Source organism: Colias philodice, chromosome 28 (genome assembly GCF_061535455.1).
Source record: "Colias philodice isolate Cphi_HAF_F1 chromosome 28, ilColPhil1 Martin Lab GWU primary, whole genome shotgun sequence".
NCBI classification, from domain to species: Eukaryota; Metazoa; Arthropoda; class Insecta; order Lepidoptera; family Pieridae; genus Colias; species Colias philodice.
Genome location: NC_143113.1, coordinates 275,782 through 299,322, shown reverse-complemented (window position 1 = coordinate 299,322; position 23,541 = coordinate 275,782). Strand labels below are relative to the sequence as shown.

The 23,541-nt window shown below is 36.3% G+C and overlaps 1 protein-coding gene across 7 annotated transcripts in view; it reads right to left on the bottom strand.

Annotated features, from left to right (window-relative positions):
* Positions 1–23,541, bottom strand: part of rhea (Talin_middle and talin-RS domain-containing protein rhea) — a 110,179-nt gene that overhangs the window by 38,954 nt on the left and 47,684 nt on the right. For all 7 annotated transcript variants that reach the window (XM_089712421.1, XM_089712417.1, XM_089712418.1 and 4 more), the window contains exons 16-34: positions 16,952–17,071; positions 16,343–16,481; positions 15,301–15,381; positions 14,811–14,935; positions 14,325–14,426; positions 9,931–10,101; positions 9,285–9,486; positions 8,646–8,794; positions 8,070–8,189; positions 7,511–7,621; positions 7,048–7,137; positions 6,559–6,696; positions 5,927–6,045; positions 5,020–5,164; positions 4,463–4,659; positions 3,876–4,005; positions 3,297–3,421; positions 2,564–2,729; positions 1,610–1,702 (exon numbers count right to left, since the gene is read on the bottom strand). In XM_089712421.1, coding sequence (XP_089568547.1) covers positions 1,610–1,702; positions 2,564–2,729; positions 3,297–3,421; positions 3,876–4,005; positions 4,463–4,659; positions 5,020–5,164; positions 5,927–6,045; positions 6,559–6,696; positions 7,048–7,137; positions 7,511–7,621; positions 8,070–8,189; positions 8,646–8,794; positions 9,285–9,486; positions 9,931–10,101; positions 14,325–14,426; positions 14,811–14,935; positions 15,301–15,381; positions 16,343–16,481; positions 16,952–17,071 — 2,523 coding nt within the window. The remainder of the gene's footprint in view (positions 1–1,609; positions 1,703–2,563; positions 2,730–3,296; positions 3,422–3,875; positions 4,006–4,462; positions 4,660–5,019; positions 5,165–5,926; positions 6,046–6,558; positions 6,697–7,047; positions 7,138–7,510; positions 7,622–8,069; positions 8,190–8,645; positions 8,795–9,284; positions 9,487–9,930; positions 10,102–14,324; positions 14,427–14,810; positions 14,936–15,300; positions 15,382–16,342; positions 16,482–16,951; positions 17,072–23,541) is intronic.

Here is a 23,541-nt window from a genome sequence, read left to right as displayed (position 1 = left end):
AAAAAGGTCGAACGCGCACACATTTCATTATAGAGAAGTGATAAAATGATTAGTTTTAAAGAAATAGTGTCTGTGTTAAGTGTTTAGAGGTAATCAAAAATGTATGGAGGGACGGTCGGAACATCAACCTTAAATGGCAACACCGAATGAGATGTGGCAACCCAGCTTGTTTTTGAGATGTTATTTTCGGCGGTTACTTCTTTCGAATGTTGGCGGTATGAAACTTAGTGCTCCGGAACTTTTACAAAAACAAACGGGAAAAGCATTGCCTACGTAAGTATTTTTTTGATATTATGTTAACATAATGTTCTTTAGCTAAATAAAAGCTGATTTACTGTGCTACAAGCTACCTTTACTTCGCAATTGGTATTGGTAAATTCAACAACCCCAATCACAACGTCTGTGATGGTGACTTTGCCATGTTTTGTTGGAGGTTAGGGCTGCCACAAAATTTCTGATGAATATTTTAATTAAATTGTCATTGTAAGAACCTGTGGTAAGAACCTACTGACTGGTGAAAAAAAAATATAAATAGTTAGGTAGCCAGGTATGAAATACACAGTGCATGTGCTTAAATGAAGGTTGTTTTACAAAAGGTATTTATTTATTAAAGTGAAACTTTTATTACATCGTCTCAAACTTTTTGGTCTGTGTAGCGCATGTCGCGTGTATCGCGGCTGCCGAGTAGGTATACCTACTCGGCAGCCGACCGTCACGCGACATGCGCTACACAAAGCAGTGTTCGGAACCGTTCGAACAGTTTCACTTTTACCGTGGTTTCATAAAACCACACAACATTTTTTAATTATTTATTGCACACACAAAAGAAATAGAGACACATAAAGTACAGCTAATAGGAAATAATGTGTACAAACGGATTTTAAAACTTGATTGGATTGGTTCCTATCAAGTTTAAAATAACAACAATGTTTATATTCAATCAAGATCATATAAATAAGAATTTGTCATTGTTTAAATCTTTTAGGAATGTCGTGTAATGTGTGATATTAAAAAAAAGTTAGTTAGTTTAATGAATACTATTTTTTTTTGTTTAATTATGTAAAACAATTCAAAGTTAAGAAACTAACTAGAAGTAATTGATGTTTTTTTTTTACTTTTACTAAATTGTTCCTACTACGAAAACATTTTTATTTGACAACCCTAACCCTAACTTCTTCTTATATAGGAAATATTTTGGAAAGGTTGGTGAATTTGCCACCTTCTTAGAGAGTTAAATTACCAGTGCTAAATAACATAAAGTTTTTACTTTATTTTACGGGATATAGGAAGAGTGCAAATATATTACTTTTTAACCTCATAAACTCCAAAAATTTCATATTTTCTTTCATATGGCAAATTTACCAGAAGTGACAGCTAACTTTGCCATAATTGTTTTTATGCTTAAAATATTATAATTTACAAAAATGAAATAGATATTTAGTAATAATGTAAATTTTCATGAAATTTACTACGTCTAGGTGCAGGTTACTCATTACGTTTTCATACAATTATATTTTTTTAAAGCGAATCAAACTTTTTGACACATGAAAAAGTGGCAAAGTAAGCAGGTTTCACGGTACTAATAATGTAATTATTATTATTTACTCACCTGACTGACAGATTTAGCTGTGCCGAGTAATTTCGAAGAGTTGACCGTCACCGACTTCATTGATCGTATCATCTCACCCCGTGTTTCTTTTTCCTGCAAATTATCATAATTATATTATATTTTTCCAAGTTAGAGATGTTACAATAAATTAATAATAGATTTCGACGCCATAGAGTGAATGAGGGAATATAGTATTTGATAAAATTTGCCAAGTGTTAATCAGAAGGTCATATTTGAAATTATCGTGTCCTTTTGTAGGTATCTATAGCAGTCATTTTAATTGGCAACATTTGAACATTCACTAAAATTCAACAATGTAACCTTGATACGGAGCTCTTAAAATAATATGTATTTTTTTGGTTATAGATATTATAATATCTTTATGTAGGTCCTAGTTGAAATATTTTTGAACTGATCAAATACAGATGTTTAGTACAAATTAAACCATCTGCAGCTAACTTCAGCTTGCAGCCCAATACACAGACATATCTAGTTCCCTGTATATCACCGTCCATCTGCAGCTAACTTCACACCCCACAGTCCAGCTGTACCACACCCCGGACACTCCATACAAAATTATCGTTTTGACAGTCGCACTGTAGAGACTGCAAATGTGTGTGTTAACGCTTTATGGTTGGCACATTTGTGACTAGCGTAAAAAATATTCGCGTTTTTCTGATGAAATACATCCGTAAACAGCACAATATCTAACCATTTTCTACGAAAAACGATAATCACAAATCCAAAATAATAAAATTACTTTAAGTCAATTTGATTAATGTTGTCTGTCTGTCAATCTTCATTGCGTATCGTCCTTGTAGAAAAATGCGGACCATTTATAGCATGATCGTGCGGGGTGAGGTAAGTTTAATTTTGGCGGGAGGCGGAGAGTGTCCGTTCTGTAGCGTTTAGCTACTATTATGTATTCTGTGCCTGTAGCCAACTTCATCTCACCTCAGTCTGCCCGGCCAGTTCAAGCGACACGCCCATCAATCTATTGAAAGCATCTCCAAACTGTCTCCCTGCGTTAGACAAGCCGCCAACTTCAGCGGCCGCGGCTACATCTGAGGACGCGTTGCTGAGGCCTACTGCGGCTGAGTTCAGCTCTGTTTGCAGCTCGCTGTGGGGGAAATAACACGATTTTGAACAAAAGAAAACAATATGATCGAGAACCACTCGCGTTACACAGATGTGTATTCATGATATAACATTTAAAAAAATAATAAAACGACTTCTATTTAAATAGAACACCTAGATAGTGGCTAGAATGTGTTAGCGCTTTAACATTGTAATAACAACACCTATATTTGTTACATTATTGCTATAATAAATGTAATTTGAATTTGACAATAGTGTAAAAACTATTTGCATAAATGAAAACTATCCAAAATCGCTGCTTGAGGTACTCATTGCTCAGTCGATATGGGCTTGGTCAAAAAATAGGTCTTTTCAATTATATTCCTAAATTATAAGTAACAGCTAGAATAACAATAGCCAGAGTTGAATCATATTTTAATAATAACAAAATTCGACTCGATAATTCGACTCGTAAACTATAACCTATAATATAGTCAATAGTATTTAGCGTAGTAATAATAATATTTACAAAAAAAAACTTATTACAAAGACCTCCCTCTGCAAATAAAGCAATTTGAATAACTCTAACATAAAAAAACACGTCACTCACCCATAAGTCCGATCGGATCTGGGCAGATCACCAATATCGAGTATATGCAGCGTGTGTGCAACATCATCTAATGCACCGTCAAGTTCCGTGTGCGTTGGGACCGCTTCTAACGTTTGCTCCACACTCTGAAAGGGGATAATATTATCCACTCTGTTAATAGAAAGAGATAGAAATTGGAATAAACTGAATTTCCCTCAACAAAGATCAATTAAAAATAGTTTAAAGAACTAAAAACACGCTTCAATAAGATAACGAAAGTATTATCATGGGTTTGTGATCAACATATAAAGTTTGCAAAGTGTTATATTTATTTTTAAGGTATTGCATAGCTTCTATCGCGTGCCTTGAGCGCGGGGACCGAATCCAGAAATTCCGTAACGAAAAAACCTCACGCTCCCCACGGGGACGGGCGCGGTGTGGCTTGAAGGCATAGCATGCTTGCTATGCCTTACCGCGGCAGTCCCCGAGTGACACACGTCTTTTTTTTTTCGTTTATTTGCTTTTGACAGTTAATTTAAGAGATATTAAAGAGCTTGCAATACAGGTGAATATTGAATGACAAACTAAATTACAGCATACCTGCGACACACTCTTGGCCATGCTGACGATGTTCGCGCAGTCCACCTCCTCCGAGCTGACGAGGTAACGTTTCACTGTTTCTACCAGCGTCAGAGATGACGTCACCACTTGCCGACCGGACGATATTATTCTGTTGAACAAATATGTCTTTTAGCGTGGTGTTTATAGTTTTTATGGTAAATGTGGATTCTGGTATGTAAAAAAATTGAATTACGGTGATTGATTTCATTTGAAAATTTTAACTAGAGATAAAATGTCTGAATAACAACTACGTAACGCATTTGGAATAACTTTTACATGTGTAATGTTTTGTTAAAATATAAGTATGATAATAATTTCCGAGATAAACGTATACAGATCGAACGCTGCGCGTGCGCAAGTAGCTCGTTCATGTATTAATCATGGGGACCACGATTAATACATACATGGTTAAGTGGGTATGTGTATGCATGTCTTTTGGTGTGTTTTAAGAGTTACATATATAAGCATGTCTATATATCTAAGTGTCTATGTATCATCTAGTGGGTTTTTGGTGTCTATATACACGTCTTCGTGGGTGCGTGCGTGTTTGCGTGTATATTCCTTACCTAGGCTGATGATCCGGTTCAGCCACAGCCAGCGCTGCTCGTAGCGGCGGCGCGAAGTCCCGCAACGAAGCAGCCAGGTCCAACGCTGCTCGGGCACAAGTGGCCTGCTCCCCGCGCCGCGCGCCCGCGCTCAGAGCAGCGCTCGCTGAACCCGCTGCTCGGCCGGCTGATTGCAGCCGGCTATACGACCATTCCGGCTGAAGGGAATAATAACACATTATTGTTTTCTATAAAAACCTGGTTATACATAAGGACAAACGCACAAGTAATTCTTTCTTGATTATTTTCAAGTAATTAAAGATGCTGTTAATTTTTTCATAATATGTACATATATAGAAAGAACCACCGATCGAGCATAAAAACAAATACATTTTGTACATTTAACAAATACATACAATTTTCGAGCATTCATTTTACATTTTTTTTCAATATATTTACAAGAAGTTAGAAACTTTTTATGTCGTCACAAAGCATTTAATATGTTCCATATCAATACACAAAATAAATAGACAATTATAATACGAAAATAAATAATAATAAGATGTATGTCATCTCACCGTCTGCGCAGGTATGGGCCTGAGCTCCAGTGCAGCAGCAGCTCGCTCCATCTCATCTATCTCCGCTTGCAAGCTGCGCAAGATTTCGGCAGCTGCATCCATTTCTAGACCTCGGCATGATGCTCGTGCTCGGCCTACTGCCGATCTGTGGAAATAGATATATTAATCTATGAAAAAAGGGCGTGTGTGCCGAGCACACGTGTCAGAAATGAAACTTATAAATTTATATTTATTGAAGTGAAACTTCTTTTTCGGGGTTGTAAAAAAATTTAGTGTAACATGTTTTCGTTACGCGTGACATTTTTCCGTTACGCGCCATCTTTTTCTTTTCTTATCCGACGACGTATTTCTGTAAAGTTGCTAAATTATTTTTTGAAAAATAAGTTTCACTTCTTACGTGTGTACACTAGTACACGCACACATTTTTTCCTTATAAAGCATTTGAATACCATAACAGAAATGAAACTTCTTTGGCAGAATTGAAAGATACCAAATACGTCACCTTACTCCGTAGCGTGACGGTATTGCCATGACGCGGCCTTAAAATTTTACTCTTAACGCGCCTAAAGAAGTTTCACTTCAAAAACTTCAATATATTATTAAGTTAAACACTGGATTTTTATAAAAACACCTGTCCTTTGAACTGAGTGACTACAATCCATACTAATATTATAAATGCGAAAGTAACTCTGTCTGTCTGTTACTCAATCACGCCTTAACTACTGAACCATTTTTCATGAAATTTGGTATAGAGATATTTTGATACCCGAGAAAGGACATAGGATATGTTTTATCCCGGAAATCCTACGGGAACGGGTTTTTCTTTGAAAACGCGGGCGAAGCCGCGGGCGGAAAGCTAGTTATTAATAAAATTAGCTTTCTATAAATGTTATCCTTAAAAACTAACCTCAAATCAGTACAGCTAGCCGCAAACTGGTGCGTAGTGTCCGCTAGCTGTTTATTCGCCGCGGGTTCGCTCACTGTTGGCAACACTGCTCGAGCCGCTTGAGCCACGTGACCGCTTGGCTGGAAGAGATTGGTAATGTGAGTAGGTTGACGTATGTGAACAAAAAACTATAAATGAAAGGGAGGGTAGATAAAGGTTATACTTAAAATACAGTAAATATGACAATTTACAGAAATTTAGAATGCTTTTTTCTCCATACCTTCCGCGTATGATATGTCATGAAATAGTCCAAAAACATCGCTTTTTTTGAAGCTCGTATATTATTATAGACACTATATTTGTCCTAAAATTGTGGTACTTTATCTAAATACGTTTTTTTGTAGACAATTGCAATAAAAGAGATGACAGACAGAGAATATGAAAACGTATGTATAAGGCGGTGTTTTTACTACAAAATCTTATCCCAAAACGACCGGGGCATCTTTTCTCTTAGCCCAATAAATTGTTTTGAATATACATTCTATATCCACAATCATTTTGGTTTAGCATGCCAACCTGTAAGAACACCTCTGCAGCGGTGATAAGGTCCAAGATATTTTTTCCTATATTTTATCATTCAACATATTGCCAACCTGTAAGAAACTCTCCGCCGCGGTAATAAGGTCCAAACTTGTGGCCGCATCACTGGGCCTCGCCGCGAACGCTCCGCTCGCTTCACGCAGGCGGGGCACTTGCTCGCTTAGCACGGAGCATTCGGATAGGAGTGCCTCCTGGAGGGGAAGAGGCAAAAAATATCGTAGGGGAAAGGCAAAAAATCAATACAATTTTGGAAAAAACGAAAAAAAATATGGATGTCAAATTTTAAATTTTTGAAAAGTAGAGCAAAAGTTATTTCCGAGGATCAAGTTTCAAATACCGTACTTTAAATATGACATAACACTCATAAATAATATACTATTCATCGAGATAACTGCAAAAACGTCTGAATTCGATAATTTACTTGCGAAATCAAATTTTAAATACAGCACACACTTATTTTACACATGACATAATTCTCAAAAATCAAAATCCGATAAAAAAGTACAAAAAAATCACAAAAAATGACAAATATATGAACGAACCTGCGAATATTTATTAGTGTTGTACTGCGTCGCGTTGTGAGCGGACGCGATCAGCTGTGTAGCGCTCGATGTAGCTTGTTTGGCGCTTTCCTGTCCAAAAAATAGTAAAAAATTACTTTTTTTTTCATTTGTTGACTACTTAAACTGCTATTCATGATTTTTATTATATCGCCACTAACACAATACTAAGGCGAACACAATGTTTGCAAGAAACATGCTTTGCTACATGATCTTTATGAAAATATATATTTTGTAAATTTTTTTTACTATCTTAAAATGCATTGACACATTTTTTTGTGTTTTGCATCATTTTCATTTGAAATATCGTCACTATTCTTTATCTAGCCATCATTTTACACAACAAAAAGTCATAAGTTTTTCTCTCATCACTTGAGTGCCCACTTAAGTCACATCTTAACTTCCCACTTGAGCTACTTAAGTTTGAGTTTGAGTATAAACTCACATGCAATCTCGCCACTTGTGCCTCAACCAGATCCTGTCCCTGCGCGTAATCCACTGTGATGTATCGGAGTTCTTCCGCAGCTCGAAGTAGCGCTTCTTGCTTGTCGCGGTCCTAAGGAAAATGTTCATTTATTAATATAAATTTATTTCATGGTTTTGACATAAATATAGACGTAGAATTGGCTAAACAAATGTATCTCATTTTCTACTGCAATAAACATTCTTTTCGAGTTTAAAATATCGTTCTCTTAGTGTGTTATTGCTAAGTATGTACATTTTACATATTTATACATCATCTTTGTATGAATGCAAGTGAGAATGTGACTTGTTTCTAAATATATGTATGTTTAATTATGCAAGTGTGTTTGTACACGTATGCGCGTACGTACGCGTGCGTATATATGTACGTATGCGTGGGTATACATGTACGTACGCCTATTTATATATGTACGTACGCGTCCGTATCCATGTACGTATTCGTACGTTATAACGATTTTTTGAACAATTTCGTACATAGCAAATGCGTGCGTGTGTGTGAGTGTGTGTATATTTGTATATACCTGCGGTTCGGACGCACAGAGTCTGGCCGCTTCAACCATGCGAGCGGTGGCATCCGCTAATAGTTTTGCTGCCGCTAGTAATTTGCCTTGACTCTCCGATGGTTGTTTCTCGGCTTCCGTCTGTAAAATTTAAGTATTTGTTAATACGTTGTAGTTTAACAACGATATTATTTTATATGTATGTTTTATTTTCGATTTGTTTATTGTTTTGCACACGACTAATATTATAAAAGCGTAAGTTTGTAAGCATATGTTTGTTACTCTTACACGCAAAAACAAGTGCTCAGTTAAATTTTGTTAAATAAATTTATTTATTAAAGTTAAGTTTTGCCTTGATATAGGCTACTTGTCAAGGCGAGTGAATTTGCGTGCTCAGGCTAGGATTTCAAATTTCTACATTTGACTATATTTTTATATATTAATTGGAAACCTAGAACGGTTGGTCCCATTTAGATTTTGTTCAATTTTGACAATTTAAAGTCGTTCGTGTGTTACAGTTTCGCGTCAAAAACAATTATTATAGTTTTAGTATTTTCTATTTTTGCCGAAAAAGTTTCACTTCTGACACACACGCACCTTGATATCAGCAATGAGCCTGGCAGTGGCCTGTCCCAGCAGGCGGGCGCTGCGAACCATCTCCCCAGCGTCAGCCGCTGCTCCGAGCCGCTCGCTGGCAGACAGCACGCTGTCCACCGACTGCGATACAGTCGCTTGCCCGCGGCGGTCTGTTAACGATAACATATTATTTATTTTATATAGAAATGTGTAGGATATTCTGTAAAAAGTGACTATTCAAAAGCAAATTTAACCCACTATACATAGAACTCAAAATACGCGAGCAGACTGAAAATCAGCGCTGTTCGGACAGCACGGCTGATGCTGTTCCGGTCGCCAAATTCATGAATTTTGAAATTAATGTAGTTTTAAATTTTTGTTTGGCATTAAAACTTGTTTTTTTTTCTAAGCTTAAAACTCAATAACAAACGAAACAGTATTGCACTTACAACTATCTTTTAATTAGTACAACATATACTCCCGCTCACCCAGTTCACAATTCGCGAACTGGCAAGGCGCTCCACAGCTTGGGACCCTAGCTGCGTGCTGCAAGTTGTGCTGTGGAGGGTCCCCCGTTTGCACACTTTCAGCAATATCCCGGCATACTGGGTTATGGAGGGGGTTCTTTTTTGCCGACCCTTCGGCAATATTATAACTTACCCAGTTCACAATGGGCCAACAATCTCTCGAGCTCCTCAGTGACGCGTCGTGCAGCAGCAGACAGCTGCTCCACAGCCGGAGCCGCAGCTTCAGGCGCGAGCTGGCACGAGCTGGCGAGCCGCTCCACAGCTTGCGCCACCTGGCGGGCCGCGCTCTCGAGCTGCGTGCGGCAAGCTGGGTTGTGGAGGGTTGGGGCTACCACCTAGTTGTCAAGTTATAGGTATTTTGAGTTAAATTTTTCGTTTTTTTTTATTTATTTTTTCTATTTGACGTGACTATGATTGCTGTAAAGTATTTGAAACGTAGGGATAAATAATGTAATGAATAAATCGCATTAAATTTCTAAATTAATTCACTTGTAATTGTGTAATGACAAAATGAAATTAAAGAGTTGTCATAGCTATAAATGATCTACTTCTCGCTTTTAAAAAAGTATACGGAATATAATTTTTTTATAACACAATTGCTAGATCTAACCATAAACATGAAAATTGTTTATCATCAGAATTCAAAAGACTATTTTAACTACTATTTACTAAGACTATTTTATAAGAAATTGACGATTCAAAAGAACTTCTTTACGAAGTCTAGTTAAATTTTTTTAACGCAACAATAAATAATAATGTAAATAAATAATGACAATTACCTTAGCACAAGCGACCAGCTGGCTGGTAGCCAATGCACAGTGTGTAGCGGCCGCTATGATCGTGTTCTGCAGCGGCTGCTCGTCGCGGCACTGAGCGGCCACGTTCTTAGCTTTAAGCACGAGCGCTGCTGTAGTGTTGGCGACTGCTTTGGCCAGCGAGAGGAGTATATCCTGTATTATAAATTATGTGATGTTTCATTGGTGTAAAATAATGGTTCGGACACATAGAACGCATTACTGCCGCGCTATAACGCCGAGCTGGGTTGAACTACGCGGTAAATATACTGCCAAACAAACTGCCAGCGCTTTGGTGAATGGCAATAGTCGATTTGTGACAGCGCTGTGGCGTGGCGCTCAATAAGCATCCTATCTGACAAAAGTTTGAACAACAAAAATTGTCCAAAACAAAACTCGGCCAACGTGTTATAAGCAGAGTTTTGTATTGAGCTATACATTAATTTTTCTTTAATTTGATAATTAATGAAGCGAGCGAGATCAGGATGTCTTGTGACGATGCGATTTCATAAATGATGTCAATTTGTATAAACCTAAAATAATTGTAAATATTGTATGCGTTTTAACTCTATGTAGGTATCTGAAAAATCTATTTAAATGATCAATATGCACTTATGCACTCATACTCATATTCCAATAAAATAATAAGTATTTATAAGTCTGTGAATTTAAATGATAATTTAGAGTGTCATCTTCAGTAAAAACCTGACGATTAAATTTTCAGCGTGACTCATTTTAAGCGAATATGTTACAGAATTTATAGCAGTTTTTCTATAGAAACCCTCATCTTAATTTCAATACATAATACTGATCTGATTTAAAGTTAAGTTCGCCTATTTTTTTCTTTAAATTCGTTTCCTCTATAATTCAAATTATTTTTTCATAAAAATATATTACTCTTGTGTACTTAGACGATTGTATTCCCATCTCAATATGTTATAAGGTTATTAAAGGCTCAATTATATTCTGTTGCCAATATATGCCTTCATCGAAACCTTATTTCAAGTCATTTATCGAATGTTTTTCAAACTGGACATGTCCAATAGTGCATGAATATTACCACAGAATAGTTATATACAATTTTACTCAAGAAAGCTTATTATATCAATTGTTATTGGTATTATAATGAATATATTTACAAAATTAATCTGGACAGTTAATATGTTATTTGTCCCCATATTTACATCATATAGGCACAGCATTTTTCTTGTAACCACTAAAGACTGTGTTTATAAAAAAAAAAAACTGTTAAACTAACAAAACAAACCTTCTGTGGAGCTTCTGCACTATCTAATCTATGGTAATACCATCTCTAGCCAATTTTTACAACTATATACAGGGTTTGGTTAGTAATAAAATATTTCTAATTATTTTTGTCACTACATTCACTTTACAGACAGTTAGTCGAAAATAAAAAGTCCATTGTAATATAAAAAAGCAAATGTATTAACAAAAATAACATATGGATGGCAAGATTGTAAGTACAAACATGTGGCGCGTGTTTATTTGACAACATTTGCCTGAATAGTATTTAATAAAGTAACAATATATGAAAAAATTTTGCTCTCAAATTTCCATAGCTAAATGTTGTCAAATAAACACGCACCAAAAAGATTTGTATAACTCAAAAATAGCGAAAAACTAAATACTTAAACGTAAATAAAACAATAAATTTCCCATCGGAATAAAACTGAGTGTGGCTTGATAAAAAATATCCTGTCAGATCATTAAAAAATAGTCATGAAAATTTAAATTAAAAAAAATAATAATGTTAAGTTTTATTCCAATAATTAATTAAGTGCGTTACAAAACTGTGCATTATGTACTTCTATATTATGTAACTGTTATATTGAAAACAACGCATAATTCGTATTAACAAAATATAACATGTGATGTACAATACAATGATCAAAGTATGGCAAACTTTAAAAGCTATAATACTACGCCATTTGTAAAAAATTGTGATGAAATGTAGATACAAAATAAAATCCCTCAACCAAATAAAAAAAAAACTTAAAACTACAAAAAAAAACAGAGAGCTGCCATTAATAACAAATAATAACCGATAAATTTAACCAATAATATTAATATTTTTTTAACCAATTTAGGAACTTGATGGTTAGTACTAATTCTTTTGCTTTTTAATTCAGACTTCTAATTTCTAAATAAATGCTAAATGACTGAAACCATTTCAACGCTTGCTTCATATTTATTAAAATTAATATATTTTTAATATTTTGAACTATGTGATAGCCTCTATATTACTCATTTTACATTATTCTTTTGTTAGTGTTAATTTTCTTGTTATAAAAGGGTATCAAATATCTCTTTGTGAAAATATTATACTATACTACTACAGTAAAGAATACTACAGTAAAAAAAATACAGTCCGGAAAAAATGCAGTAGTGCTTCAGATTTTTTTCATTTTTACGGATTTTATGAACATTTTTAATATAATGTACTTTATACATTTTAATATAAATAATTATATAATTTTAGTACGCGCAAGCGTTGAAAATGACTCCTTAAATAACGACTAGATTACAAACTAGTGTCGTTATTAAGTCCAATTTCATAATTATAATTTTTCATAATAATTTCTCGCAATACCACATTAAAACTAAAAAAAAATCAATTGATACTTCGCAGTCTTTTTCCCTAGTGTCTTTAAACAAAAAAAAGGTGAAAAAATAAAATAAATAATCGTAATTATTTAATTAAGGAAAAGGACGGCAATAACAATTGTCTGAGTAAAAATTAAGTGTATAGACCCGCACCGTTAATACTAAATTCAACTCTAATACAATTATACTAAAGTATAAAATTGTTAAGTCATTGTGATTATTAAGGTTTATTTTCAAACGCACAATACTATGAAAGGAGAACCTTCTAAAATTTTATTTCAAATATATGTTATTTATCTGTGCTGTTATCGTGTGGTTAAATCAAACCTATATTCATTTTTAAATTCTCAAATTACTGATTATTATATTGTCTTAAAACGCCGCCAAGATTCGAGTATGTCTTTTATGCCGTTCTCAATAAAAGTTGGAATGCATTGTAACGATATTTAGTGACGGATAGACATCACCTACCAAGTGAACATTTCAAAACATTTCTCATCATCATCACCACTTTCACCTTCCTCACAACCGATCTTTCTCAACAACCACTGTATAAAAATGGCTAGTAACACGAAAATCAACGCCAAAATCAACAGAATATTCAACCAATTCTCTTTGAATACCGTTTTCAGTTCGAGTTCTAAACAAATGCATTGAGTACAACATTTGAGTTCAGTACGCGGACACCGTTTCCTACAAAACTGGCAGAAGCCACGATGTTTTGCATCTGTGGCCAAAAATGTAGGATTGTAAAAGATCCTAATTTCAGTTTTCCCTTTCGGTACTGGATTGGAATTATTCAATTGTACTGTGGTCGTTCTATCCCTATGTTCACTTGTGTAATATTTCTCGCTGCGTTTTATAAAACTTTCGAAATCATCGCGTTTGTAGTTCAGTTCATTTTTAGTAAAACTAGCTTCAGCTTTTTCTACGAACGTCTCTGTTGTTGTTAAAACGCGATTGTATTTGTCCAAATTGAACAATTTCATGTTTAGAGAACCGGCAACTTTTACATCTGGTCCCTTTTTAGTTACGTCATTTTTTATACTGTGGCATTCTATTTTCTTGTCGTTAAATTTGTTGAATTGATCGTTTATATCATTTTTATCCGTATTGTTAGATAGAAAGAATTTTTCGCGTAAAATTTCATTTTTAGTGCGACGATCTAAATTTACATTTGGATTTAAATCAGGTTTATAATTGATATTAACATAGTCGTGGTGAGAGAAATCTTTTTTGAAGTTGTAAATTTTGTCCGTTATATTTTTCGGGTGTAAATCCGGCGTTTTATTATCTGTATTTAAATTACGCTTTTCTGCACTATCCCCTAAATAATGTTCACAATCGTGCAATATATCATCGATATTATTATTTTTATTATCATCGACGAGCGGTGTTTTGGCTCGATTTATATCATTTAACGTGACCGGTCTTTTGAAAGTGACATTGCAATACTCTAAGCTCCTATAGTAATCGCTATCTGATTCTTCTTGAATCACATCTAGCATTTTACCCCAGTCTTTACTCGTGTCTACATCTTCGTAAATACCATCATCATCAAAGCTATTTTTCTTATCACCGCTATCTTTATAAAGAACATTTTCATGCGAATCGAAATCAGCACCGTAATCATTCTTATCCTTACCGAAGAAGACTTTATAGAAATTGTCGTAGCAATAATTGAGTTTTCTATAGAGATATGACTTTTTTGTTTTGTTCCGTTCGTCTGGCGTGTTGTTTGTCTGTCTGTTTACCTGTGTCTCCTTGTCTTGCGGTGTTTCCTCACCGATTGTGTACAGAACGCTTGTGGACGCTTCTCCGACGCGGGAGGCCGCGTTGAGTAGGTTCTGTCGGGGCTGGAAGGGAAATTATAGCGATTTTAATTTATGTATTGATTTACATATTTGATTTAAACATTGATAGACAGTTTAATTGAGTAAGAATGAAGTTTAAATGTAGATATTTAAGTGTATTTTTTACTTCAAAGCGCAACAGCAAACTTTAAATTCTTTGCTGTAATTTTTTTCAGAATTCGATGTAATTAAAATGAATTAAGTTTACGTCACTTCGTCAACAGAAAAAAGCAATCCCTTTATAACATAAGCTAGTCATAAATAAAATTGTAAAAAATCTGCCAATTTCATTAATTCTTTCGGAAAAACACGTTCAAACAACATCTTTGACTTCAACCAAAAAGTGTCTCTATGTCTGTGTTGTTTTGTCTGTCTGTCCATCCTCACCTCCTTAGTCTCCGGCTCGGCAGCTCTCAATAAATCGGTGAAGGCACTGCACAGTTTACGTGTAGCGTCCAACAGCTTATCACCGTTATCATCATCATCCATTAGTGCCGCTATCATTTGCACACCTGGTGATGGAATGTGATAAGTGCTTGTTTTTTTAATAGTTTTTTGTGATTTTTTTGTAGAATAGATAAAAATTCGATTTTAAAGCGGGATTCGATTGAATTCTATGCTTTACTTATATTATTTTTCAAATAGAAAAATCACTCTAATAGATTTTCGTTTGAAAAAGTCGGGTTTAATTATATAATGAATAAATCGCGTTTGAAATCCTCTATTAAGTCTTTAATTTCTAAATATTAATCATGGTAACTGATAAATATAATTATGCTATAAGAAATAAGTATATGACTTATAGAATAGATATAAGTTGTAATGAGAACTTAATTTAAAATGAAATAAATATTTATATTATAACAAAATCGCTTACCTTTAGTCATTTCAGGTAAGTTTGTGGTGATAGTAGTAATTGCTGCACCAACAGCGGTGTGATCGACTTCTTCGGTAGGTCCTGAAATAATAACATACATAGTATACAAATTGATTGAACTCATTATTATTGGAAATGCGATACAATATTAAATTTCGTATTATGTGTAACGCAAAGACGTAAACGTGTGTAAGGGAATATCCAAAAATATTAAAATATTAAAACGCATTGGAATAATACTGAAAATTTTATAAATCTTGCTTCATTGTTGTTAGAATTAAGCAGTTTTCAATAATAAATTAACATTTTTAAGAAAAAATTTTATCATTTTTTGCTATGAATATTTTTTATTACTGTAGTATCTCTGTCTGCAATAGTGTTTATCTAAAATAAAACCGGCCAAGTGCGAGTCGGGCTCGCGCACAAAGGGTTCCGTAGCAGCAAATATAATAAATTACAGTTAAATCAACCTATCTCAAAAACTATAAGAGATACTTTGATCAAACCAAAAATCGTTGAAAGAGTTAATTAGCATGCATCACCTCTATTTTTTTTAGAATTTTATACCCCGTAGTTATAAAAATAGAGGGGGGGGGACATACTTTTTACGACTTTGAGAGCTGATATCTCAAAAACCGTTCACTTTAAGAAAAATGTTTTTTAGAAAACTTTATATCATTTTAAAAGACCTTTCCATTGATACCCCACACGGGTATGTACATCGAAAAAAAAAATTTCATCCCTCAGTTACATGTATGGGGGGCCCCACCCCCAATTCTTTTTTTTACTATTTAGTGTCATATTTTTGTAGCGGTTCATACAACACATATTCCCATCAAATTTCATCACTGTAGTACTTATAGTTTCCGAGTAAATCGGCTGTGACAGACGGACAGACGGACAGACGGACAGACGGACATGACGAAACTATAAGGGTTCCGTTTTTGCCATTTTGGCTACGGAACCCTAAAAACGGACAATTTAAAGATATGAAAATAACAGCATTATAATTTTGTCAATCCATCTATCCACATCTCCTTACCGGCTGTAAGCGTAACCACTTGTGCGGTAGCCGCGTTCATGGCTGCGATGTGTGACGTCACCACTTGTTTGCTCGTATCTAGTGTAGTTGTCTTCCAGCGGACAGAGCCGGCGTCTGAGCCTAGTGCTGGTAGTGAAGCCTGTGAAACAAATAATATAAATTAAAACTCAAACATTCAATTAGACTTCTTTAAAAAAAAAAACATTAAACAATTAAAGTTATTATCACGATCAAAAAATTGTCCCAAACAAAACTCTGCCTACGAGTTAATTAGGCAGTCTTCGTATGATGCAATAGATTTTGAACATTACTGCCACGTAATAAAGTGTCAATTTCAATGAATGTTCTATCAATTCTACATTTTATGGCGTTTTAAATGATGATTGTGAGTAGATAGATTTATAGTTTCCCAATTGGATTTAAATATTAAAACGAAATTTTATGCATTTCTTAATAAATGAGATTTAGTTAAAATATACTATCCATGTCACCTGTATGACTTCAAAAATTCACATTCATCTATCCTACCAAACTTCACACACAAAATTTAAAAAAAAAAAAATTTTTTTTTTTTCGATTTTTTGTCACTTTCTATTTTCTCATACATACCCTTGTCAATCCTTCTTCCGTCTGCTTGATCACTTCTCTGCCGCTCGTGATAGTAGACAGCAACGCTCTCTGCGGCTCGCTCAAAATCGATGTGACTCTCGTCTGTTGCACTTGCGATGCCTGTAAGGTGTATGGGTATTTTTTATTTGTAATTGTTGTATTGTAGGTTGGAGTACAGTTTTGTTGTTTAAAAAAGCGAACGAGCAAGATTTTCTAAATCTTTACCTCTAAGTTAAGGTTTTGTAAGTAGAAATATTTATATAATATGACTTTAATCACAATTATTGTTTAAAATAGCGAGCTCAATTTATGAGAGCCTTACAAAAATATGCAGATATGGTTCTTATTGCTGTATAGTACTGTATTTAGACAAAATATTCAACAAAACTGTACTTCAACCTAGATACATTTTATTTAAATTAATACCCACAAAAACATATTACATATATTAGTATGTTTTGAATTAGAAAATCTCGCTGTATCATTGAAAATACTTCATCCTTTAAACTACTCAGGTCTTTGATTTGAGAGATTTAAGATCTTAAAAAGACACAATTTAATAAAATAAGACTCTAGTAAAACTTCAAATAAATCGTGTTTAATTTTTTTTTTTTTTTTTTTTTTTTTATGTCAGAGCAAGCAAAGGAGCAGATGGGCCACCTGATGTTAAGTGGTCACCACCGCCCATAAACACTTGTAACACTAGGAGTGTTACAGGTGCTTTGCCGGCCTTTTATAGACAAATAAGCTCTTTTCTTGAAGGCCCCAATGTCGTAGTTGTTCGGGAACACCGCAGGTGGCAAATCGTTCCACAGTTTCACCGTACGCGGAAGGAAGTTGCGGGTGAAGCGGACAGTGGTGGAGCGCCAACCATCCAGATGGTGCGGATGGAACTGGTTTTTACGGCGTGTGGTCCGGTGGTGGAACTGTGCGGCTGGTAGTAGGTGGAACAATTCCTCAGAGCACTCCCCATAGTAGATTCTGTACAGTATACAGAGAGACGCAACGTCTCTTCGCACTGACAGAGGATCGAGCCTATCGGAAAGCCTACGGTCATCGACAATTCGAGCTGCTCGACGTTGGATGCGGTCAAGAGGAAGGAGTTGATACTGTGGGGCTCCGGCCCAGAGATGAGAACAGTACTCCATATGCGGTCGCACCTGAGCCTTGTACAGCTGAAGTCGGTGGGCCGGCTTGAAGTACTGTCTCGATCTACTGAGCACACCAAGTTTTTTCGAGGCTAATTTAGCCTTCGCTTCCAAATGACTGCGGAATTGAACGTCACTCGAGATTTCGACTCCGAGGATTCCGATTTTCGGCGATATACTAAGGGGAGTACTCTTAAACCGAGGTTCTACGACAAATGGGGTCTTTTTAGCGGTGAACGCGCAAACCTGTGTCTTTAGGGGATTGAACTCGACAAGATTAAGTTCGCCCCAATCCGAGACTTCTTGGAGAGAAGACTCGACTTCAGACACAAGTTTGTTTCGACTCTCATTGAGGCTTTCCTTTGAGGTGTTTGCACGGCCGGGATAAAGAGCATCCCCCGTACTGTCGTCTGCATAGCAATGAATATTACTGATTTGTAACAAATCATTGATATGCAGAAGAAACAGTGTAGGAGATAGCACGCAGCCTTGTGGGACACCAGCATTCACATGAAGAGGCTTAGAGCAAGAACCGTCGATAACGACCTTAATGCTCCTCTCTTCCAGGAAGCTGGCAACCCAATCGCATAACCTCGCAGGAAGTCCGAAAGATGGTAATTTCGCTAGAAGTGCCTTGTGCCAGACCCGATCGAAGGCTTTCGCTACATCCAAACTTACAGCCAATGCCTCCCCTTTACTCTCAACCGCCTCCGCCCATCTGTGAGTGAGGTACACCAAAAGATCACCAGTCGAGCGACCACTACGGAAACCGTATTGCCGGTCGCTTAACAGCTGGTTCTCCTCCAGGTACCTCATGAGCTGGCAGTTAATAATGGATTCCATTATTTTGGAGAGTAAAGAAGTGATGGCGATCGGTCTGTAGTTAGACGGATTTGAGCGATCGCCTTTTTTAGGGATTGGGTGGACAAGAGCAGTCTTCCACGAATTCGGAACAATGCCTTTGGCGTAAGAAAGCCGAAAAAGACGCGTTACAACCGGTGCCAACTCAGGAGCACATGTCCTAAGCACAATAGGGGAGACTCCATCCAGCCCTGACGACTTATGGATGTCAAGGGAAAAGAGAGCATTTCGAACGGCACGTTGTGTGAAACGTATATCCGCCATTGAATGGTTACACCGCGGGATGGTCGGCGGTGTCTTTCCCCTGTCATCAAGAGTCGAGTTCCTAGCAAAGAGAGCGCCCAAGAGTTCGGCTTTCTCTTTAGCGGAATGGGCCAGAGAGTTTTCGTCCTTGTGCAAAGGTGGAAAGGATGAACGACAGAAGTTACCTTGGATGGCCTTGGCGAGGGACCAAAACGCCCGTGTTCCCGAAGGAAGTCGCGTCAGTCTATCGCCAAGTGCACCAATGTAACTAGATTTAGCCCTAGCGATTTCTCTCTTGTAGGATCTGGAGGCAGAGTTGTACTTCTTCCTGATGAGACCAACGCTTGGATCGCGACACGCCGTTGCTGCAACCCAGGCTTGAAAAAGTTCCTGTTTCTGGCGAGACGCCATGTTACAGGAACGTCCAAACCAAGGCTTGGATCTGCCACCGACGGGCACAACAGAGTATGGCACAAATAGTTCCATACCCTGCAGCACCACGTCAGTGACAGACTCAGCACAAGCGTTGGGATCTTCCGAGGAGAAGCAAACAGGCCCCCATGGGTAGGAAGCGAAAAAACCACGCATTCCGTCCCAGTCTGCCGACCTGTAGTGCCACACACGGCGTCGAGCTGCAGGTGTCTGCTGTTTCGAACCCATAAGTGGCACCACACTCCGTATCAGGCAATGGTCTGATGACCCCAGTGGGGCCACGACGGAGACCTGATAGTTTTCGGGGTGTGTGGTCAGCAGAAGATCCAGAAGAGAGGGAGTATGGCCCTCCACATCCGGTATTCGCGTAGGCGATGAAACCAGCTGTGTTATTTTTATTTTATTTTATTTTCTTTATTGGAAAACATACAGAGACAAAGACAGAGATATATAAAACAAAACAGATCTTACTAACTAAAGATACATGAAAATGTCTCCTTATGGTGTTTTCACTGTGAACATATATTATTTTTGCCAACACCCAGCAGTAGGAGAGACAGGGAAAACATACCTAGTTGATAATAATTAATATTTAACATGAGTAGTTACTAGTTACATAAAGACGGAGGTAAATACCGTTAACATTCTTATGTGTTCAGTAGCAGTTTTTTTACATTCGTTTTGTAGGACGAAGAGGAACAAGAAAACATATCAAGATCATTCATATAAGTATTATAAAAACTAGACATTCTGTGAAGAGGCACACGAAGACCAATATTGGTTCTGGCGGTCGGTATATGGAATAAATCTTTTGAGCGCGTTGATCTGGATGGGATGCGATAATTTATTAAACTAAGAAGTTCTGAGCAGGCTATTTCTCCTACGCATATTTTTCTTAACGTGAGAGAATCGATTAAGTTTCGGCGCCGACTTAACGAAAGAAGATTGTAACGACGCAAAAGATCCTCGTAATGTTGCCGACCGCCACTTAGGCGGAAATTTAAAATGCGTAGAAATTTCTTTTGAACCATCTCAATTTTATTTATATAAATATCGTAAAACGGATTCCAGATGGGACATGCATACTCTAATTGAGATTGCACAAGAGTTTTGTAGAGACATATAAAAGCTTCTCTATCCTTGAAAGTTTTAGTAACGCGTGTAATAAAGCCCAACATGCGGTAAGACTTAGTGAGTATGTGGTCTATATGTTGATCAAGTATTAAACATTCGTCGAAGTAGACACCGAGATCACGAATACAGGAAACCGAGTCCAGTAGGTGACCTCCCAGATTAAATACTGTTGGAATTTTGTTAATTTTTTTAGAGAAAGTAATATGTTTACATTTATTGTAAGCCAAAAATAATTTATTACGTTTACAATAATCATCCAATCTATTTAGGTCGTCCTGAATATGGTGTAAATCCTTAGTATCAACAACATTAGAGTATAACTTTAGGTCGTCTGCATACAGCAAAAATTTACATTTTTCAAAACATTGTGAAATATCATTAATAAATAAGTCAAAAAGCAGGGGCCCGAGGATCGAGCCCTGCGGGACGCCCGAGGAGACAACGACTTGAGTAGAAGTGTAACCGTTAACTAGCTGTTGCCCGCGACTTCGTCCGCGATTCGGTCGTTTTTCGTCATTCGTCGTTTAAAAAAATACGTGACACTTTATTTTTGAATGTTCTTAATTGTCTCTTATAAAATTTAACTACATTAAAATTGAATACTCTGATAAGAAAATCTTAAAATCATCGAAAATCATAGACATCGAATATCTGAAGAAAACATGAATGAATGTGATTTAAATTCTACATTTCTTAGTAATTAAAATAATAATCTAAATTAAATGTAGATTAACAGTTTGAGCGCACCATTATAGAATATGTACCTAAGTAATAAATTACGTTAGTTTACATTGTAACTTTACTAAAAACACGATGACTTTCTTTCGCGCTCGGTACCACAAACTAAACATGTTTGTTTGGTGGCCCGCGTCACTTTACCCCCCACGAGTTCCCCTCCGTTGCTATGCGAAAATACATTCGTCGCCCTACTGTAGGAAAAATTGTAATACTGCGGCCTGGGCGTTATAACACGCTCAGGGAATTCCTGAGTGCTGATAGACTTCCGTCTATCGGCATTTATACCAATTTTATATTAATATCACCATCTTGAGGAAAAGCTTCTAATGTCGATTTAAAACGCATATACAGGGTGTAATCGTTAAGTGTGCACAGGCGATTTTTCCGTAAGTATTACAGATAACAAAAAACTTTAAACTGATATCGAAAGTACTTAACCTAATGAGTAAAATGGCCGTAATAAATTTTTAAAAATAAATCGTGAAATATCAAAAAAATTATCTTTAAACCCTCCCATACATTAAGTATGAAATATGAATATCCCATATACATTATACATTTAATATGAAAGATCTTAGCTTTCTTTTTCTTTTTTGGTTTTCTTTCTTTCCACGCTTTTTCCGGACATTTTTACGCATTTTCCGGATATTCTCCGGGGATTTTCCGAGCATTTCCCTGGCATTTTCCGGGGATTTTCCACGCATTTCCCAGACATTTTCCGGACATTTCTCAGGCATTTTCCGGGGATTTCCAGGCATTTTCCGGATATTTTCCGGACATTTTCACGCATTTTCCGGACATTTTCACGCATTTGCCGGATATTTTCCCGACATTTTCACGCATTTTCCGGATATTTTCCAGGCATTTTCCACGGTTTTTCCGGAATTTTCCACGTATTTTCCGGGAATTTCCCAAGCATTTTCCACGCTTCTCCCGGACATTTTCACGCATTTTCCGGACATTTTCTGATTATTTTCCGGGAATTTTCCGGACATATTCACGCATTTTCCGGATATTTTCCAGGAATTTTCCACGGTTTTTCCGGAGTTTTCCACGCATTTTCCGGATATTTTCCAGGTATTTTCCGGGAATTTCCCAGGCATTTTCCGGGGATTATCCGAGCATTTTCCACGCTTCTCCCGGACATTTTCACGCATTTTCCGGATATTTTCCGGACATTTTCACGCATTTTGCAGGGATTTTCCAGGCATTTTCCACGGTTTTTCCGGAAATTTCCACGCATTTGTACCACGCAAATGTACGGAAAATGCGTGGAAATGCTTGTAAAATCACCGGAAAATGCCTGGGAAATGTCCGGAAAATTCCCGGAAAATATCCGGAAAATGCGTGAAAATGTCCGGACAAACGTGGAAAATGTCACTTCAAATTAAGAAAAAAAAAGCTAAAATCTTTCATATTAAATGTATATGGGATATTCATATTTCATACTTAATGTATGATGGGAGGGTTTAAAGATATTTTTTTTGATATTTCTCGATTTATTTTTAAAAATTTATTACCGCCATTTTACTCATTAGGTTAAGTACTTTCGATATCAGTTTAAAGTTTTTTGTTATCTGTAATACTTACGGAAAAATCGCCTGTGCACACTTAACGATTACACCCTGTATACGGATTAACCTGATGAATTAACATGTTCTAAAATTGTGAAATGAGTTCAGTTTTAAATTCGAGAAATATTGATTTCTTGTATTCGATTATTCGTCGTAGTCGAATACAAAATATATTTAAAGAAACTTAGGTTGGCCTTCAGGCAAAAGGGATCCTATCAAATGATAAACTTGACCTTGTATCTTAAAAGTAAGAATGAAAGGAGCATCTAATAATTGTTGAGCACCAAAGGATCATTTAAAACGCAATACTATAAGAGCTAATATTGTCTAAGAACTGTTTAGATTGCACATGTTCCTCTAAAACTTAAAAGTAGTGATTTCAAAGGTTCCGGCGTATCTTCAAACGAAAGCCGACTCCTTACTCCACTTTAAAGCATTACAAAAAGAACATACTACGTTA